The 21,421-nt window shown below is 42.8% G+C and overlaps 1 protein-coding gene across 2 annotated transcripts in view; it reads left to right on the top strand.

Moving 5' to 3' along the window:
- The first annotated feature begins 558 nt into the window (after positions 1-558).
- The window catches only part of ITIH4 (inter-alpha-trypsin inhibitor heavy chain 4), a 46,388-nt gene continuing 25,525 nt past the window's right edge, over positions 559-21,421 (top strand). For both annotated transcript variants that reach the window (XM_054975963.1, XM_054975962.1), the window contains exons 1-13: positions 559-653; positions 4,081-4,241; positions 5,160-5,264; positions 6,665-6,827; positions 7,760-7,870; positions 7,975-8,103; positions 12,580-12,696; positions 14,003-14,171; positions 15,409-15,534; positions 17,711-17,892; positions 18,034-18,216; positions 19,681-19,820; positions 21,087-21,232. In XM_054975963.1, coding sequence (XP_054831938.1) covers positions 579-653; positions 4,081-4,241; positions 5,160-5,264; positions 6,665-6,827; positions 7,760-7,870; positions 7,975-8,103; positions 12,580-12,696; positions 14,003-14,171; positions 15,409-15,534; positions 17,711-17,892; positions 18,034-18,216; positions 19,681-19,820; positions 21,087-21,232 — 1,807 coding nt within the window. In that variant the 5' untranslated portion in view covers positions 559-578. The remainder of the gene's footprint in view (positions 654-4,080; positions 4,242-5,159; positions 5,265-6,664; positions 6,828-7,759; positions 7,871-7,974; positions 8,104-12,579; positions 12,697-14,002; positions 14,172-15,408; positions 15,535-17,710; positions 17,893-18,033; positions 18,217-19,680; positions 19,821-21,086; positions 21,233-21,421) is intronic.

Raw genomic sequence — 21,421 nt, 5'->3', positions numbered from 1 at the left:
TTGGTACAATATTATTCTAGTGATAATGGAAAATGCTGTCAAGTCATAGCTGACTTATAGAAACCCCTGTTGGGTTTTTCAAGGCAAGAGACTAATAGAAGTAGTTTATTATTGCCTGCCTCTGCAGTCCTGATCTTCTTTGGTGGTCTCCCATCCAATTACTAACCAAGGCCGATCCTGCTTACCTTCCAAGTTATGGCAAGATCAGACTTGCCTGGGCTATCTGTATCATTGCAAAAGTCCTGATAGTTGAAGGGGGAGGGTGACCATTTCAAGCACTAGAAAAAGAAGCGTGGCTTGAAAAGGGCATAACACATCACATACACTTCATAGAAACGTACACACACCAAGAAGCCAAAAAGCATCTTCAAAGAATTTAAATTAAGACATAAGATGAAGACAAACATTGATTCTTTGATTAGTCACTGGTTCAATAAGGCTCAAAGGAAATGAGTATGTATTACATCATTGTATAGATACGAGGCTTACTCACTGCCCACTTTCCCTCATATCAGAGTTATTTATTAACCTTTCCAGCAAATTTAAGTTCGTCTCTCTGTGATGGTGTCATTTCCAAAATGGAAAGGCAGATTTTTGCTGTGTGGTTGATCTTTTCTTCACAGATACTATTAGCAGACCCTGCTGGACAACAGGTATTTATGGCCTTTGCCGGATGCCTATATTTTCATGAAAATGAGAGCAGTATATATTGCAATATCTGAACATCAAATATCTCATTTTATGAGGTAGGATTGCTAAGAAAGCCATCCTAAACTGGTCTATACTGAATCCTACTCAGGTCTATTAAATGGTCCTTACTCCTAAGAAAGTGTTCTGAGGATAGCACTGTAGGCTATACTCTGCAGATTTATAAGAGCTGCAAGATAGTAAGTATGTATATTTGGGGAGGTGGGGGAGAGAGACATCATTTTATAGGAACTAGATTTTAACAATGTATTGAGGAGCTTTGTCATATGACTGAACTCTTGGGCTAAAAAGGCTACATTTGTTTTTGTAGTAGTGGCAGAAAGATACTTTATGGACAATATTTATATTTAGTTAAAGATTGTTTTGGGCAGTGGAGCTGACCCCGAAACCAAATGGTCAGATCTATGGTGGATCTGGGCAGCACCACAAAGTAATCTTACCTTTTAACTGAAATGAATGCATTGAGCTGCCTTCGAAAAAGGGTCTTAAATTTAATCTGAAATATATTGGGGTACAATAAAGTTGCCTGCCTTTTGTTGAGATCCTGTCCTGTTTTTCTCTACCATGAACTTTTGCTAAATCCTAAATACACATGCCCTGTGTTTAAAGGATATAATCCTAAGTAAATATTCTTAAACTATGTGTTTCTAAAAAGGCTTGTAGACTTAACAATGAGTGAAGTTGCAGCCAGGAGGTGAGGCTGGGGTGGAGGGTAAACATTGCATCATGACGAGGGGCACCTTCTATGAAGAGTGGGGGGGATGGAGTGTAGGAGGGACTTGGGTCCTCTCCAGCAGCCCCTTCTGCTCCATGCTGTCATTTCTTCATTGGGTGGCAGAGGCAGCAATGGATGGCCTCCTTCCCTCCTTCCCTTGGTGCCAGCTGTGGCTGGGGGGGGGGTTGCTTTTCACAATTTTATGGGGGGTTTGAGACACTGGGCCAGATTCACTGGGCTGAATTATGCTGCCTGGGAGGCTCACCCCCTCTTTTGGGGTGCCCTTAAGGGATCTGGGGGAAACTGAAGGGTTACGCTCCTTGGGAGGCAGTTGCAGGCTTCACTTTGTGGGGTAGGGACAGCTTGGGCCACACCTGGGTGGGAGTATGCCTCCTGCCATCCACAATACCCAGCAGGTGTGCTGGCAAGCATGCTATCAAGCAGCACTGGGCTGTTCAATGCAATGCATCTTTTGCCCTATGCCTCACCAGTGCTACAAATGACTGTAACCTATAAAGCTGTGGCCTGTTTTCATCCAAAGATGGTGTTTCATGTATTGCTTGCCTGGGCACCAGCCTCACTATTGCATATATGGATGCAAGGATTTATTTATTTATAGTCCTCCTTTGTCACTGAGATTGGAGACAGATTACAACAGTGCAAGTGACAGTACAATAATAATTGACAGCTAGGACATTCACTGAGCAAAGTATAATCGTGAAGAATAGCTAAGACATTAAGGGAATGTCTTACAATAGGGAACGGTAGCAGAAAAGTGCTTCGACAAGCATAAAGCCAAGCACAGAGATGAAATCTTTATGAAGCAAGGCATAACTAATTTCCATGGCATGTTTAGCAGTGTGGAAACTTGCTAGTAGGCACATATTTACATCAGCAGACAGTACACAATACCAAAGTGTTCAGTCCTCATCCCTACCAAAGCAGCTATTTCTTATGACATAGATCTGTAATCTGAGTAGAAAGCCTTCCTGAATAATTCAGTTTTGCATAGTTTGTGGAAAGCCAGGAGAGCAGGAGCATTCCTGACCACCTCAGGCAGACCATTCCATAAGGCAAACTTAAAGAATCATGAAAATGTTATAATAGGGTTGAATCCTATGCTTGTTTTCCACCAGTGCAAGAGTACTTCCAACAGTGGATGGAGGAGCATGATATATGCTAATTCCTCTCCCACTGCAGACCTTCCACCATTTTGCCTAGCATTATTTCTGGTAGTCAGTGAGTGTGGAGAAGTAGGAAATTTCTGCAGAATCCAACGCACCTTCTCCTACATGTTTTCAAGCAACACTCACTACAGTGGGGGTTCCAGGGGAAATTAGGCTTTAAATCAACATTTTTAAAACTCTTTGTCCTTATTAGAGGTGGGCACGAACTGGGAAAAAAATAAACTGAGCAGTTTGTGATTCGTGGCGTTTCACAAACCATGAACCACGAACTTTCACAAACTTGCCCCAGTTCGTCGTTCGTGGGGTTTAGATGCCCCTTTTCATGCCACTTCACAGTGGCATGGAAAGGGGCATTTAAACGCATGGATCAGCTCCTTGTCAGGGATCTCCTCGACAAGCAACTGATCCAAGCCGATGGGGGTTTAAATGCCTTTTTCCGTGCTGCTGCGAAGCAGCACAGAAAGGGGCATTTAAACCCGTGGATCAACTGCTTGTCGGGGAGATCCCAACAAGCAGCTGATCATTTAAAAAATGGGGCTTGGCTGTCCTGCCAGGAGTTCCCGGCCAGCCAGCCAAGCCCCAGCCGCAGTTTAAATGGCCATTTCTCTGCTGCTCTGAGCAGAGGGGGGGAATGTCCATTTAAACCTGGACCAGACGTGGCTGGCCAGCCGGGAGCTCCCAGTTGGCTACCCAAGCCCCACCCGCTGTTTAAATGGACATTTCCCCATCACTCGGAACAGCGGGAAAATGTCCATTTAAACCGGGACCGGTCTTGGCTGGCCAGCCAGGAGCTCCTGGCCAGCCAGCCAAGCCCCACCCGCTGTTTAAATGGACATTTCCCCATCACTTGGAGCAATAGGGAAATGCCCATTTAAACAGCGGGGCTTGGCTGTCTGGCCAGGAGTTCTCGGCTGGCCAGCCAAGCCACACCTGCTGTTTATATGGGCATTTTCCCCCCTGCTCCCGCTGTTTAAATGGGCATTTTTCCGCTGCTCCGCTGCTCCAAGGTCATCGGCTGTTTAAGCAAACAGAGGACACCACCCCCACAGGATGTTTGCTTTACCAAATGGGACATGTACCCAGAAAGTCATGTTGTCCCAGTACGTTGATATACTGCATGCCCCCAGAATTGAAAGGGATGTGTTGCTATTTCATCAGTGAAGAAAAGGCTGACTAAAATACTGGCAGGTCTCCTGCTATAGTGGGATATCTCCCACCAGCAACCACCCAACCCCCTGTCCCTCAGTAGGCTGGAGGTGGAAAACACAGGAAAAAATTGTCATCGACATCATTTCCAGGGTAAAGCTGGAAGTGACATTAATCCACTCTTAAATTCAGTAGAAACTCTATGGTAGAATTTCTGCTGAATCCCAGAGTGCTGTGAAAATACTTCCACTGTAGAGTGGCACACTAATAAAAACTGATCTGGCAGGAAATACCATGAACAGAATCTTTACCATCCTTTCCCAGAATGCCATTGAGATCTACAGCCTGCATGTGGACTGCAAAGTTACTTCACGATTTGCGCATACAGTCATCACCAGCAGAGTTGCCAACAGAGCAAATGAATCCAAGGAGGCCCTTTTTGAAGTGGAATTGCCCAAGACGGCCTTCATCACAAACTTCAGTTTGTAAGCTCTTCTCTTGGGCTTCTTAAAAGCCAGTATGCTTCTTAGTTTAGGCCGCAGACTTTTAGGTCACCTGCTGCTGCCACAGCTTCCAGTGCCCACTCTGCTCCACCGCTGCCCCTCTCCTTCTCTGGCAAAACAGCAAGGCTTGTTGCTGCTTCTTTCTGGCAATTGTGGTTGCTGTAGCTTCTACTGCTGTGCCACATTGCTGTGGGTGCTGATAAGAACAACCACATTGTTCTGTGCTGTGCAGCCTTCTGTACACCCTCCTGCATGTGAGAAGAGAATAAACTGGGTCTATATAGAAGAGAATAAATTGGGCCTGCATAGTAGCCCAGCATTTGCCGTGTTTGACTGAGCTGCACGATATGACCTGTCTTAGCAGCCTCCTCCTCAGACCTCATAAGGTTTCCAGGTCCCCTTATGCTCCCAGCAGGAAGGGCAGGGGCAGTCTGGCATTCACCTTATCATTGTGCGCATGCGCTCCTGCACCTGCATGATGATGTCACTTCTGGAAAGTGATATCATCATGCAGGAGTGCACACACTCCTCGCAGTGGGATGATTTGGGCCCCAAATGGGCCTGGCTGTTGTTGTGCTGCCCCGGGACACCCAATCTTGTGCCTTTCCCCCTGCCAGCTAAGTTAGTGGTGGCGGGGGATAGATGGTGGGAGCAGAAGATTTCCTGACCCCACCAGGAGACCTGGGATCCCTAGACTTTATTTCTCCTTCCTCCTGAGGAGCCAGGACTTGAAAATTCTCTCTTCACCAGCTGATGTAAACAGGGGGACAAACTTCTTTCCCTTTCTGCTAATGTCTTTAAAGCCTGACATGACTGTATTCTCCTTGCCTGCTCCCGGGCCTAAAGTCAACAAACATCCCTTCCAAAGCTGCTTTCACTGTTCATAATATTTGTTTGAAGGACCATTGATGGGAAAACTTACCCTGGAACAATAAAGGAAAAGAAAACCGCGCAAGACCAGTATGATGCTGCTGTTTCACAAGGGCAAAGTGCTGGACTGGTCCGGTAAGGTGCAAAATGTTTTCTTGCTCTTTTGGCTTAAGAGATTTCCCCCATAGGTTAAACCACACTTAATCTGCATTCTATAACATGTTGACCAAACTGAAGTGGTCCTAGAATAAAAAGCAGAGGAGACCAAATGAATCACACAACGATACCAAAAAGAGACACCAAAAACTTTGAAACAAGGGTATGGTCCTTTCTTCTTTTATTATCTGCTCTTACGATTACAGTCTTGAGCATCAACAATACAGCGATTATAATGATTATAATGAAAACAGCAAGTAATGATAATAGTAACAATGGATATAGCCAACACGGCTGGAACACTGAGCTGTCCAGATCTGGCTATCTATTAGATCTAATTACATTGGAGAAGAATTTGGCTACTGCCAGGGTAATATTATGACCACTTTCAGTCAAAAGGATCTGTAGCTTATAGTGGGCTGGGACAAGGTTTTTGATGCAACCAGTGAAAGATTAGAAGTCCCTCTCTACTGCGTCCCTGAACCTGGAATTATTAGAATGTCATCTGGGTAACAAGAAACTATAGTGACTTTGTGTGCCTCGCCCAAAAATGCAGGAAGTAGATTTGTAGACAGTTGAACATCCAAGACAGGTGCTGTCAGAAAAAAAACCTTAGCACTAAGTATTTGGGTACAGGACTTTCCCACCACTGCACTTGATTCCCTTCTGATGGCAGAACAAATAAGCACACACAGAGAAATAGAGTCTATAGCATGGGAATTTTGTGGTACAAAGAAAGAACCTCAAAAGTCATGGCCTGGCTGGATTTTTTTCACATGCTTCCTCTCTTTCAGTAAGCTGTTTTAACTATACAACTTTGTATTGGAAGTGACTGGAAGTTGTCTAAAAGGGAGAGTTGAAATCTGGGGTTAAGTTTTTTTTACAGACAAAAGAGTTGTAGGCTCAGCCCGTACACTGAAAAAACTATGGCAATCTGCTCACCTGGTTTACTTTAGTTTGGGATGCTGAGTTTCCATTGTCCTTGACAGATGAGTACAAAACTGCAGCATGAATTTGAACCACTGTACAATTTCCCTATTTCTGTCTCTTGAAAGGGCATTATGCATTAGAGTGATAGGCTAATATCTAATTGCCAAATTACAGAGATCAGTTCCCCTGGAGGAAATGGTAGAACTGAAAGGTATGGAATCACATCCCCACTGAACTCCCTCCTTCCCCCAAACTCCACACTCCCCAGGCTCCACCCACAAATCTTCAGGAATTCCCAAGTTGGACACCCTAGTAACTAAGGCTACATCCCGAAAGCTTTTGAGCAACCTTTTGGCAGAGTATAAATGCAAATATGGAAGACACATTTGAAGATGAGCTGAGAAGTCACTATCTAAGTAAGGCCTATGTGATAGTTTTCTTATTTCCAGGTCAACTGGAAGGAAACTAGAACAGTTCCATGTTTCAGTCAATGTTGCAGCAGCTGGGAAAGTTACCTTTGAGCTGATCTATGAAGAGTTACTCAAACGGAAGCTGGGAAAGTACGAACTGCTGATCAAGGTCAAGCCCAAGCAGCTGGTGAAACACTTCCAGGTCAGTTCTTGGCAGATGCTTCTTCTTCTTCTTTTAACATTTTTAAAAAAATTTTATTATGGAAAAATTAAAACGATAGTACAGAAGAGAGGAAAAAGAGACTCATAAAGCATAATAATACAATTACTAAAGGCCTGTAATGGCCTACACATACTACCACTAAGTAAAAAAACAAAAAGAGAAGATTTAATAGGCATATTTTTAGTTATTACAGTTTTTTTCCCTGCAACACTTCCTCCATTCACATCAATCAGCTTGTGGCCTAATTAATATCCTTTAATGTATCTCATTTTATCCTCTTGACCTCCCAAATCCTTGTTCTTAAAAATTAATACTATCAATCATTAATTCATTGTTCTTCATCTCTCACAGAAAGTCATAAAGGGTTCCCAAATTGCCATGTATATAAACAATAATTTTATCTCTAATTAAAACTGACAGTTTGGCTATCTCAACTGAGATCCTCATCTTCCCAATCCAATGCCATCTTCCACTGAAGGTAGATCTTTACCCCTCCATTTTTCACTATAAAATTAAGATACCATACTCTTTTTCCATATTCCACAGCTGAAGTTTTTTCATTTTGTTACAACTCCACCAATAATAATAATAAAATAATCCTTCCTACTGTTCTCCTTCCCAGCCTTTAATTAAAATACTTTTAGTCATTTTTATTATTTTATCTAAAAAAACAAAAACAAAAAAGAACACATTACCCCCCCCCCCCCCAATAATTTCATAGGGAATTTTCCTTATAAGTTTAACACAGAATAAATTTGAGACTCTCCACCCACATATTTTCCATTCATACATTTATTTATTTATACTCAAAGTTCGAACTTTGGCAGATGCTTCTGACTGCAGTGGAAACCACTTCTGGCACCCTGTTTTAACTGAAAGGTATCCTGAATGTTTTGTCTTGTTTTCTTCAGATTGACACCCACATCTTTGAACCCCAAGGCATAAGTCTCCTGGAAACTGACAGCACTTTTCTAACAAATGAGCTGAGCGATGCCCTCACAACGGTGCAGGGGGAGACCAAGGTACACAGCATGGACCAACAGTCTGGAGAAGTGCATCGAAACAGGAGCTAGGGTCTTTTTTGCAAGACTGACCAAGAAATTTTGCTTCTCTTACTAATTTTCAGGCTCACGTCTCATTTAAACCAACAATAACTCAGCAAAGAAAAAGCCCTGACCTGGAGGAAACTTTACTTGATGGAGATTTTCTCATTCGTTATGATGTTCAAAGGAGTGTCGCTGCAGGAGATATTCAGGTAAAATATGAACAATTCCATAGTGATGAGCATCTTTTAGCTGACTGCAGAAAAGGGGGCAATTTACAAAGGATTAGGCAGTGACATCGAATATTGCATGAACTGCATAATTTTTCTCTGAGATTTTTTAAAATTGTCATTTCACTTCTCTGGTTCTTTAGTGGATGGGACATAGACTGAGGATTATGATACTGAGTCCGTTAATTTTCTTGGTTCTTCAATGGGTGTAGGGTTCCCAACCTCCAGGTGGTAGCTGGAAATCTGGAATTACAGCTGATCTCCCGATGACAGAGCTCAGTCCCCTGGAGAAAATAGCTGCCTTGGAAGGTGGACTCTATGGCATTATACACAGCTGAGGTTCCTCCCTGAACCCCACACTCCCTACGCCCCACCCCAAAAAACTCCAGGAATTGCCCGACCCGCACTTAAATGGGTGGGACTTAGACTGAGGATTAGGATACTGAGTAAGCCTCACTCCTCTCCTGGCATTCTCCAAGCCCACCCATTTCATCTCATGCAGGCAACATGCACACACCAGCACAGTATTAGCCTGGCCCTACAATGGCATACCTCCAGGAATCTTACTATATAATTGAGTAAGCATATTTCAGACAACTCACTTTATACCCTGGTGCACCACCAGAGGGCGCTGCCATGGAAGGAAGCCTAGGCAAGACACACACCCCCCTTCAGCCAGCTGGGATCAGGAGCGGAGCAGGAGGCAATGCCTGACGCCTGCCTTAACCCAGCTGGTATTGGGAGTGGAGCAGGTGGCAATGCCCATCCCCCACCTTAACCCAGCTGGTATAAGAAGCGGAGCAGGTGGCAATGCCCTCCCCTGCCTTAACCCAGCTTAATCAATTAGTACATTCAATATGGAATAGAACTCAAAGGTCCTGTGTATAAACGATGGAAATATCTGTGACAGTTCAGTATCCTTTTATACGTAAAGACGAAAATAAAGGAAGCTCCCCACGACTGCGGGATGAACTGAATGAAGATAGTGTCCCCTTAATCCTCAGGGGGTGAAGATAACAATGATTGATGATCCCCACAACAGCGGGATGAAGCTGAGCAACAATGATGTCCTGACAGGATTCCGGATACCTTTGTGTTTCACAATCCTCTTGATCGCGGGAAACAATTTACTGTAAAAAACATCAAATACATAATACCCTGACCTCTGAGTTTCTTAAAAAGCAACAGTACAGAACCAAGTGTAATAATACTCACTACGATCCAGCTTTACAAAATTCACAACCGCATCCATGCTTGGTCAAGAGCTGGTAATTAACATGCTATGTTGCTGAGTATATAAAGAGATGATGTCGTCAAGTCTTAAAGCTATAGTGTCCCTATATAACTTTTCTGGAGTTACATGAATCCATAATGTTTGCAAAATAGTAATGATTACACAAAGCCAGAATAATCAATGAGACTGTTGAGCCCATTTGGCCCTAAACAGTCTAACTCAAATGTCCAGAATGCCTCTTTTCTCAGTAGCTCTTTACTCAACTCCACGGAACTGTCTCGTTTGAGAACTTGGAGAACTGAGAATCTAAATTCTCTTTCACTATTATGGTGGTCCAGAAAATGTTGGGTGAGAGGCGCATCACAATATTTATTTTTAATTCTAGAGACATGCTCTTGAATGCGCACTTTAATGGGACTGATCGTGCTTCCCACGTAAACACGCGGGCAGCTGCATTCAATGATGTAAACCACCCCACTCATACTGCACGTGGAAAAATGATTTAAAGGTATCTCGCAGCCAGATGTAGACACCCTAAGAAGTGGTCCTGTGGCTGCCAAATTACAAACATTGCACTTCCCACATCTGAAGTGTCTGGTGGGTCTCAAATCAGGAATGTCGGTGCTATGAAAACGTGGATGAACGAACCTATCCTTTAGGTTAGCAGTATGGCGGTAGCCAATAATTGGTGGTTGTGCGCACCTCGGTATATGGCACACTGAGTGCCAGTGCCTTTTAACAATTTTGCTGATATCCCTCGCAAGATGGGTGTAATCTAACGCCCGTCTAAGAGAACAATCTGTCTCCACATTTTTTTCTTTGAACAGATCTAGTCTCTGCTTGTGGGCTGCCCTGTAAACCGCCTTTCTGATCACCTCCTCTGGGTAACCCCTCCTCAACAAGTCCCGGCTCAAGGATTCTTTTGCATTTCGTTTTAGTCTTAAATACTGCCCATATGGTAGGTTATATCTTAAGTGATGGGGAGATGATGAGAAGAGAAGTGCAGATAAGAGTTGCGATCCGTTCCCTTTTTAAAGGGACGGATGCCTATAGAATCTGAGTCAGTCCTAAATGTCACCACGTCCAATAAGTTAATGCAATGATTGCTGCATTATTATTATTATTATTCAGAATCTGAGTCAGGATCGCAACTCTTATCTGCACTTCTCATCATCTCCATCACTTAAGATATAACCTACCATATGGGCAGTATTTAAGACTAAAACAAAATGTGACCAAACCAGAAGATTACCACACAGCAAAAGCATTTTTGGGATCAGGAGCAGAGCAGGTGACAATACCCACCCCCCCCTTCACCCAGCTGGGATCAGGAGCAGATCAGATGGCAATGCCTGCCCCCTTTACCCAGCTCGGATCAGAAGTGGAGCAGGTGGCAGTGCCCGCTCCTGCCTTAACCCAGCTGGTATTAGGAGTGGAGCAGGTGAAATTTCCCCTCCCAACTTAACACAGCTGTTATTAGGAGCAGAGCAGGTAGCAATGCCACCCCCGACCTTAACCCAGCTGGTATTAGGAACGGAGCACTTGGCAATGCCCACCCCCTTTGCCCAGCTGGGATCAGAAGCAGAGCAAGTGGCTTTGCCCACTCACTGCCTTAACCCAGCAGGTATTAGGAGCGGAACAGGTGGCAATGCCCATCCCCTACCTTAACCCAGCTGGGATGAGGAGCAGAGCAGGTGACAATACCCCCCCTTCACCCAGCTGGGATCTCGAGCAGGTCAGATGGCAATGCCCACCCCCCCTCACCTGACTGGGATCAGGAGTGGAGCAGGTGACAATGCTCCCCCACCTAACCAGCTGGTATTAGGAGTGGAGAAGGTGGCAATGCCCTCCCCTGCCTTAACCCAGATGGTATTGGTGGCAGAGCAGGTGGCAATGCCCACCCCCTACCCTCACCCTTTTGAGATCAGGAGTGGAGCAGGTGTCAATGCCTGCACCCCCTTCACCCAGCTGGGAACAGGAGCAGAGTAGGAGGCAATGTCTGTTCCTCCCTTCACCCAGTGGGGAGCAGTTGGCAATGCCCACCCCCCTTCACCCAGCTGGGATCAGGCTCGGAGCAGGCGGCAATGCCTGTCCCCCTTCACCCAGCCATAGTCAGGCACAGCCATAGTCAGGAGACAATGCCTCCCCCTTTACCCGGCATGTATCAGGCATGGAGCAGGTAGCAAAGCCCACCACCCCTTCACATGGCTGAAATTGGGCAGATCAAGCATGGAGCAGATGACAATGCCCACCCACCCTCCTTCACCAGCTAGAATTAGTGATGGAGGAGGAGCAAATACCTGCCTGCCTGCCCGCCCTCCCCTTTTTAGATCCCATTGTATTTTTTCACAGAATGGGCTTTGTTGCTAGTAGTAGCATAAATGCAAATTACATGAGGGCTGTGAGAGGATGTAGCTCTGTGGTAGAGCAACAGCTTTGTATGCAGAAGGACCCAGGTTCGGTCCTCTGATTCAATGTAAAGCAGGTTCATTTGTTCAGATCTGAGTGCAGAAAAAGGGGCAATTTACAAGGTATTAGGCAGTGACACCAAATATTCCATAAACTCAGCTTAGGGAAAGGTGTAGGGAGCTAGTGAAAACTGGCTTTTGTTTGCTTGGAACATGGTAGAATGCACAATTTTTCTCTCAGAGATTTTTTAAAATTGTCATTTCACTTTCCTGGTTCTTTAGTGGATGGGACTGAGGATTATGGTACGGAGTCAGCCCCACTCCTCTCCTGGCATGCCCCAAGCACCACCCGTTTCATCTCATGCAAGCAACATACACACACCAGCACAGTGTTAGTGTGCCCCTACAATGGCATAACGCAAGGTATACCAGCATAAATCCAGATTACACCAGTGCTTCAAGGGTATGTGGTTCTGTGGTAGAACATCTGCTTTGTACACAGAAGGTCCGAGGTTCAATTCCCACCATCTCCAGTTGAAAGGATTAAGGTAGTAGATGATATGGAAGATCTCCTCCTGAGAAAGCCACTGGCAGCCTGAGCAGACAATACTGACCTTGATGGATCAATGATCTGATTCATTATAAAGCAGCTTTGTGTGATCTTATCAGTAAATTATACCAGCATAAAATTTAGCAACTGGTTTAAAGATCATTCTCTGAATTATATATCCTAGATGATTTTGTTTTAAAGCATTGTATCCACTGTTGTGTTGATGTACACATGGGCCATAATAATACTATTCTTTTTTGTTGCAGATTGTTAACGGATATTTTGTACATTATTTTGCACCCAGTGAAATGCCCATATTTCCCAAAAATATTGTTTTCGTCATAGATAAGAGTGGATCTATGAGTGGCAACAAAATTAAGCAGGTAATTTTCTCAAAGCAGACAGTATTCTGGAATTTATTAATTGTGTTTATGCCATTGCTCATTTGAAAATTGTTTAGTCTAAACTCTACAGAGACAAATAGTATTTATCATCATTTTTAATTACTGTTATTAATTAAAAGCTCACCAGATGTTAGGAGCAGGAGGCAAAATCTTTGATATTATCCCTCTGCTGCAATTATATCAGGTTCCCCTGCCCAGCCTACTTTCATGTTTTTTTAAGGGGGTGGGAGGGTGTCCATAATGTACCAAGATTACATTTATTTCTTTATTTAAAAATTTCCTCTCAGCTCAAGCTGGCCACATTGTTTCCAGTTCTGTAACCCTGGCACTGGGGAAACTGTGGATGGATGGATGGAAGTAGATACAACAGTACATTGCCTGCATTGCTACACTATCTTTTTTGCTAAATTTGCATGAGCAGAAAACCTCATGTTTCCCCCTCCATGTCTGCAGTAAATCTTCATGCCTCTGGTCATTTATTAGAGGCTAGAGATGTTTGGTTTTTTATTATTTAAGCATTTATACCCCACCTTTCAACAGTATTCTTACTGCAGGATGGGCTTTAACATAATTTCTCATATCCCCCCCCCCCCCGCAGACATCACAAAGGACATTTCAGGATGGATAATATTGAATTATCTCACAAAGAATTCTGATAGCCGCAATGCATCCTGATCATAGCCCACAGTGACAGTCACTCTGCCGAAGCTATGCATATTATGTTCTGTGACCTATAATGTAAAAAGTAGCTCATTCAGACATATCTCTCTGCCTACATAAAGACCTTTTATACACCAGAAACAAAACAGGCTGGATCCAGCAATACATTTGTAGAAGGTGAAATTTGGCCATATTCCCTTCATTCTAGCAGTCCCTACTGAGCCTCAGAAAGTTGATTCCTGTAGTTTCAGCACCAGACGGACAAAAAACATTGTGCATGGGCGGGGGGGCCTTCAATGAGGAGGAAAGAGGGAAAAATGACCTCTTATCCCACTTCATTCAGTGGAGATGCACCTGCAGAAGAAAGAAGAAGGGCTATTTTGTCCATTCTCCCTCTTAAATGCAGTCCTTCTGAATCCATGTGGCTAATTATCCCCAGGAATTAACTTTGCAGAGATCAGAAGTGAACACTGATGGATTGTTGGATCTACTCCACTAGCAGATTGCTGGATCTACTCCAAATGTTATATGTTAGGCGCGAATGTTGCAGATTTTATTTTTGGCATCAGTTGCTGGTTATGAATATCACGTGCTTGAATATTATGTAATATTCATTTATTTACAGACTAAAGAGGCACTCCAAAAAATTCTGAAAGACCTTAATCCTGAAGACCATTTTAATTTAATCCTCTTTAGTGAAAACGTTGCTGAGTGGAAGCCATCTTTGTTGCCAGCTACAGAAGAGAATGTGGAGCTGGCTAAACAATATGTTGGGACCATTAGAGCTCAAGGAGGTAAAACTTAAGGATGCTGCAAATTTCACAGCAAACCTGTTCAGCAGTCGAGCATACCCTGTTTCACAATTATGATCAGACTATGAGTCAATCAAGCACGTTCAGTTTCCATTGAGCAACTCAAACAGCTGCCCATTGGTAAGAAGCAGACTCACAGGTGACTGGGAGATCAGCTGGGATCCATACACACACTCCATACCTATATACGGAAGGGGAAGATCAGAGGCAATTACCTTTGCAAAAGCAAGAGGAGAAAGAGATTGTTCCTCTCCTTTTCTCTGTAACCCATGCTGATAGCTTGGGATGAGGAGAAAAGCAGCAGTCAGATCTTAACAGCCCAAGTGGATAGCATGGATGGGGAAATGAAAGTAAATTCAGCTGAGCTTCTGATCACTGCCACCCCACTAAATTTGTTGCATCTCAGAAACTCTGGGACACAGCAAAGTTTCCAGGGTGGGAGATCAGAAGTTCTGAGTTCGAGGTTATACCTGCATGATCCATTGAGAGTCATTTCCTGATTCTGCCTCCTCCCCGCCAACCCCTCTGCTTGGTGCATAATAACAATTTCCCCAGCAGGAGATCAGAAGCAACTTCCAGCTGATCTCTCACCTAATTGGCCTCCTACTGCTTAGGGGAAGAGGTGAGAGCACTTCAGGAACTTTTCAAATGCTAATCAAGAGACCAGAGAAAAATACTTGCCACTTACATTAACAGAATGTAATAAGAGCACTGTTATTGCCCTGACTCCCATCTCAGTTTCATTGGTGTGATCAATGACAGTGAAGCAGTTCACTGAAAATGCAGAAGTGAGGAGTCATTTCCTTTCTGTCAAATACAAGATAGATCTTCCCTTCTAAACATATAGAAAAGATAATCCCAACAATACTATGTTGGGAAGGATCTTTTATCCCTAGGTTTGAAAAAAAGTGGATTTCTCAGCAGGAAGTAGGCTGTTTGAGATTGATGTGGGAATGGAAGATGACAACATGTGGAAACAAAAAAAACCATGACTCAAGTTGCTGAAATAGAAAAAAAAATTCCATGTGGAAACAGGCCTGATTTGTGCTTATTGTTTTGCTTCTACATGTGGCTCAAACACACTCTCTGGTAACGAGATATATGCCCCCCTTTTCCCCACATAATTAAAATCTCCTCACTTGAAAGATTCCAGAGGAATGAATCCAGTCTTGTGGTCTGTGACATCAAATTCATCATCATATCTTCTTTACTGTTACAGCAACCGATATCAGTGGTGCTCTCACAACTGCAATACATGCACTGGACAAAGCCACCACTGATGAATTACTGCCAGAGCAAAGCATTTCAATGATAATTTTGCTAACAGATGGTCAACCCACCACTGGTAAGTAAGCAACAAGAAGGCAACACGTGTGTGTGTGTGTGTGTGTGTGTGTGTGTGCGTGTGCGTGTGTGTGTTTCCAGAGAGCCAGTTTGGTGTAGTGGTTAAGAGCAGCAGGGCTCTAATCTGGAGAACTGGGTTTGATTCCTCAGTCCTCCTCTTGAAGCCAACTGGGTGACCTTGGGTCACTCACAGCTCTCTGGAGCTCTCTCAGCCCCAACCATCTCACAGGATGATTGTCATAAGGATAATAATAACACACTTTGTAAACTGCTGAGTGGGCGTTAACTTGTCCTGAAAGGCAGTATATAAATGGAATGTTGTTGTTGTTGTTGTTTGGGAGGACCCAACTGAGGGAGAAAACTGTGTGCTAGGTCCAGGCAGGAACAGGAGAATGGAGCTGCTGAGATGAAGAAGACAGACACACACAAGACATATAGGGACTTAGAAAGTATCTGGGAGGGGGACTGAATCTAGGGGGATATAAAGGAGGTTGCAGAGGATGGGAGTGAGGAAAAATTGATGGGTTGCACAAGTGCCCAAGATGGGGGGGGAAGAGATGTGGGCTGTAATAGTCCCCCTTTCTCTCTGAGATCTAAGGCAGCTTATATAGTGCAAGTAAAAATACAATATAATCAATAGCTAGGACATTCATGGACCAAAGTACAATAGGGAACAACAGTTAGAACATTCAGGTTAAAAAATGTGCACTACCGATAGGTACAGCAATTTTTCTGAATTCTCAGCTTTCTTTTTTTTAAAAAAGAAGTAATTCTATAGCACCTTTCCTTGCAGAGATGTAAGGAAAAAGGCATATCTCTACAAGGGAAGGGGCTATAGACTTACTTTTTAAAAATGAAAGTTGGGAATTCAGTGAAACTGCTACAATTATCAGTACAATGGTGTATTAATATAACATTATTTGACTACCATTTTTTTAAAAAAATGAAAAAGCACTGGTGGCCCATTGGAGAGGGACTGCCACGTTGAAGACCCCTTGCTTCTGCCTTTTAACTGCAGCTGCAGCTGCAGCAGGAAAACAACAAAATCCTGTCACTGTGTAGAAGAGACCTAGACCAAAGAGGTTGGGATTGATGGACTTTTTATGACATCTCATGGGCATCCAAAGAATGCTTTCCAAAGCATTCTTTGAGATATAATGTGCACTAAAGATGCAAAAATAGTTTACATTTTTGTCACATGCCCCAAAACCACTAAGATGACAAATGAAGCATCGTTTTATTGGTCAAAACAGTAAATCTGCATTCTGACAGAACTTCATTCAAAAAACGCAGTAAAGTTGAGGATCATTCGCCTCATCACTGGATCTGTCAGCTTTCGCCACTTCAGATTCTTCTCTGCTGTGCCTGACCTACCAAATTCTGCAAAACTCCACTCATGAGATGTCAGATTAGAAAAGGCTGTACCTCTCACCTAGAAAGTTTGGTTCCAGGCTTTCCGCTGGCTCTGTGTTATGGCTACTCCTCTGAAACAGTTCAGAAGGGTGCTTAGTTAAAGAGGTAGGGACAGTGGAGTGGACTATACTATTGTGTCTTGTATGCAGTGCTTTTTTCTAAGAAAGGAGGTGCTGGTACCCATGATGTTCTCCCCTCTCAGCCCAAATCCCAAATGCGTAAGAGGTGCTGATACTCTATAAAGAGGTACCAATGCTCTGTACAGAGGTACCAGTATCCCCTACTGGTGCACACCCCTGGGAAAAAGTCTTGATTGTATGTACTGTCTGATGCTGTAAGTATGCTCCTGCTCTGTAATTTCTGCATCATTTTATGTGCCATGTTTAAATGCTTACGCTTTGTTTCAGGTTTCTGCAGTCCAAACCCTATTGCTTATTGTTTACTGGATGTCCCATTCTGTTGATCGTATTGATTTACACCATGTAATTAGCTTTGAGTCTCAGTAAGAAAGGTGAACTATAAGGCAAACAAACAAACAAATGTTTGCCAACTTGTCAAAAGTTGGCAAACCAAAAAATAACACATTTCACTTTTACTCTTTTCCTTTCTGAAAGCATTTGTCACTTTGGTCATCTCAGAAGCTGTTTATATTTTCGTTAATAGCTGACTGTAATTGTCTCTTTCTTCATTATAAATCCAGCAAATTAAACCCAGTTGTTAATATAACCAACAATAGCACCATGTTTGCCTTTTCTATTTGACAGGCGTTAGAGATGTTCATAAGATTCAAGACATCATAAAGCTGGCTAATAATGGCAAGTACTTTCTTTACTGCCTTGGCTTTGGCTTTGATGTCAGCTACACATTCCTGGAGAAGATGGCATTAGATAATGGAGGAATTGCTCGGCGTATATATGAGGATGCAGATGCAGCCCTACAACTCCAGGTAGGGCCATAATACATGTGCATCAGTTCATGTCCCAAAGGAAATCCATCCAGATACATTAAGGTATCTCTGTAATGGTTTAGCATGACTAGAAAATTAGATTTAATACTGTAGTAACCTCTTCTCTCTGTTTGATGAAAGAATTTTTATCATGAAGTAGCTACTCCCATCCTGAAGGGGATTGAAATGAAGTATCTTGACTACGCAGTACAGGAAACCACTCAGAATAACTTCAAGTTGCTTTTTGCTGGCTCCGAGATTGTAGTAGCTGGGAAGATTGGCAATGAAATTGATGCTTTCCCTGTGGAAATTAAAGCTCAAACAGTAAGTATTTACTATAGTATAACTTCTTCTGCAAGAAACAGATAATTGTTGAACAATGACTTCTGATTATTTCATCTCATTTCTGATTTGGATTGGGCTTTTAAAATAACAAATAATTGTGAAAATTTCTTTAAATGCTTAGCAGTTTTGAAGAAAATACATAAATATTTACTAATCAAATCTTTTGAATATTTATTGTGTGCTAATAAAACTCCACTATCGTGAACTTTGTCACAAAGCAAACACAAATGAGGTATTACAGAAAATTTTGAAAATCTAAATCATCTTTTAGAATCAAGATTGTATTAGCAGGAAACTATTGCAATGTGTAGTTTGCTGAGTACAGTTGTGGCCTGACATCTGGAAAAGGGTAATTTCTCTTAAGATTAGCTAATTTCCATGTTCTTTCTCATTTTTTCCAGTTATTATTTACATGGAGAATACACAACAGCAATACGCTTTGAAGCACAGTCTACATACAATCTAAACATTTCCCACACAGGAAACTTAGCATCCTAAGCTTGTGTGGCAGATGTTTAAAATGTAAGTTTACAGTGCTAGAATGCTTCCACAATTGTTGTATCTGGGTTGTATGAAGTATTTGTTAAAGTAGTTTTCATATGAAAGTTCATAGGCTTGGTCATTTTCTCCTAGGAAGCTCCCTCAACAACAGCAGGGTAGCACCAGAACAATGCTTGCTAAGCGCCTGTCAGGAAGACCAGGAAGGTCGGGAAAAGTGTGGGGAGGTGATCTAAAGATTTTTTTTGTCCTGAATGGGTAGGACATTTCCAGAAGCCAGATTTCCATACAAAGGGGGGGGGGTAGGGGAAAGTATGTAGAGAGCCAGACTGTACAAAAGGAAGGTTTCATAAGAGAATTCTTGGAGAAAAATGAAGAAGTCCTGGTAGAGCTGAACTATGGAGGCTAAAGCTGAAAGTACCCCATTGTCACAAACAACACTGGAAACAGCTGGGGAGGGGCTATCTAGTCAATACTATGAGATTATTTTAACCTGAAAGATCTCGTGGTTAGGTACCACAAGTGTGGTTCAGGATAACTGTATGGATTTTGTTTTTATATTTGTTTTATTGCCCTTATGTTTGATTTGAAAAGGAGTCTCTGTGGTCCTCTGTGAAAACCTGTAGTTGCCACTTTCATTGTATAGGCCAGGTCTTGTTTACTTGAGCCCAACTCAATGTTCTGGTTACTTCACCCCTGCAATTACTTACCAAATACCATCTGAACAATTTCTAAGTTCAGTTTTTATAGTTTACTGTGCTCCAGTATTCCCTGGAGTGTATGATCAGTCTTTGGGTTCTGTTACGAAGACAGAAAATAGATGTCTGCTGCAAGTCAGTTGAATATGTCGTTTCATTTTAGATTAGTTGGTGTATAAAAATACATGAAAGAGCATGTGCTTCTTTTATTCATGTTGCAAATAAATCAAACTTTCCCCCCTCTCAGCAAATTAGCAACTTGACTCTTAAAGAGGAAGTAAATGTAGCAGAAAAGGAAGAAGTGTTTCAGCATCAGAAATACATTTTTGGAAATTTCATCGAGAGATTATGGGCCTACTTAACTATACAACAACTGCTAGAAAAATCGTAAGCTAATAAAATACATTCAAGACTTTGCTAACTTGTAAACTAATAATACAATGCATTAAAGACTTTGTTTAATGACCTAGGAGATCCAGACATACAGAAGGCGCATAGTACAACCCTCAGATATAAGTATGTTCTCTCTACGTGTTTCCCTATGTCATATAAATGCAGGATTTATAATAATAATTAGTTCCATAGTCTAGAATATAAAGCACCAGCAGCTTCTTCTGTTACTCTCTCAGCAGATAATCTTAAGCATGGTTTTGCTATCGGTTGTATTTATCATTCTTAAATCATGGAACTCAAGCTGGCATACGCTGGGGATTCCCCAGAGGTCTCCCCTCCAGACCCAAACTTGTGAAGGTTCAGCAAGGTTGCTGTATCACATGCTGTCCAGGTCCAGGTCTCTGGCTTCTGTAACCATCTTTCTAAAAGCTTCTGAGGATTGCATCACTTGAAGGATTTCATACATAACTGCATAAATAAGCATTCATTTCCCACTGTATGTAAATACATGTGACCCCTCCCACCCCCGCTAATCTAGGCCATTTACACACAGGTTATTTGCCACAGGTTCAATGAGGTTGGGTAGAAGGGTTTTTTCCCCATGGTTCCCTACAGCATTGTGGTACGTTCATGCACCTCTTGGGTTTTCCCTGGCTCCCCTCTGATTTTTCCCAAAACTGTTTTTTTCAAGGATGGGGAGTAGAAACACCCAGGGCTCATTTCGAGGGGGAATGCGCAGGAACACAGTTCCAGCAGTTCCCCAAAGAGGTCACATGTCAGGTGGCCCCACCCACTTGACTCTCGGCCATTTTGGGCCCGTTTCAGCCTGGATTGGGGCCAAAACGGCCCAGATTGGGCCTCTGATGGGTGGTGGATCACTCTTCCACTTAGCAGCGGCCCAATCCTGACCATTTTGGGCCCCTTTTTGGCCATTTTCAGCCCCTTTTTGCCATTTTGGGCCCAATTTTGGCCCTGAATGGCCGGGATTGGGTCCAAAACAGCCAGGACAGGTGATGCCAGGGGGCATGGCATATGCAAATCAGTTATGCTAATGACACACTTCTGGTGATAGCAAGGGGTGTGGCATATGCTAATGCATTATGCTAATGAGTTATGCTAATGCGTGCCTCCAGCTCTTTATCTACGAAAGGACCCCTGGAAACACCTATCATGCAATCTGTGAAACATAACATTCAACATGTTTTGTTTCTCTGAACACTGTAGAAGTAGACTGTGCTGTCTTTCCCCTCCCTGCTTTAGTGTTTCAGCAGAGGAAGATCAGCGGAAAAGCCTAGAAGCTCAAGCTTTGGAATTCTCTTTGAAGTTCAATTTTGTTACCCCCCTGACCTCCATGGTGGTCACCAAGCCTGATGCTCAAGAGGTGGCAAACAAACCTACAGAAGCAGGTACATTAGCACAAACTGTTGTTTCAATGCTAAATGTAAGCAACATAATGTATTTGTTATATATATACCCATTTTCTTTAGAATTTTTTTCAGTTGCTAACACTAGAATAATTAGAAGGGAGGCTAGGTAAAAAATACGCAGGATGAGAAACAAGTATTACACTAATTGTATTGGTTGAAGAGAACTTG

Source organism: Eublepharis macularius, chromosome 4, assembly GCF_028583425.1.
Source record: "Eublepharis macularius isolate TG4126 chromosome 4, MPM_Emac_v1.0, whole genome shotgun sequence".
In the NCBI taxonomy this organism is placed as follows: domain Eukaryota; kingdom Metazoa; phylum Chordata; class Lepidosauria; order Squamata; family Eublepharidae; genus Eublepharis; species Eublepharis macularius.
Note: the sequence above shows the minus strand (reverse complement) of the source record. Positions and strands in the feature narration are given on the sequence as shown.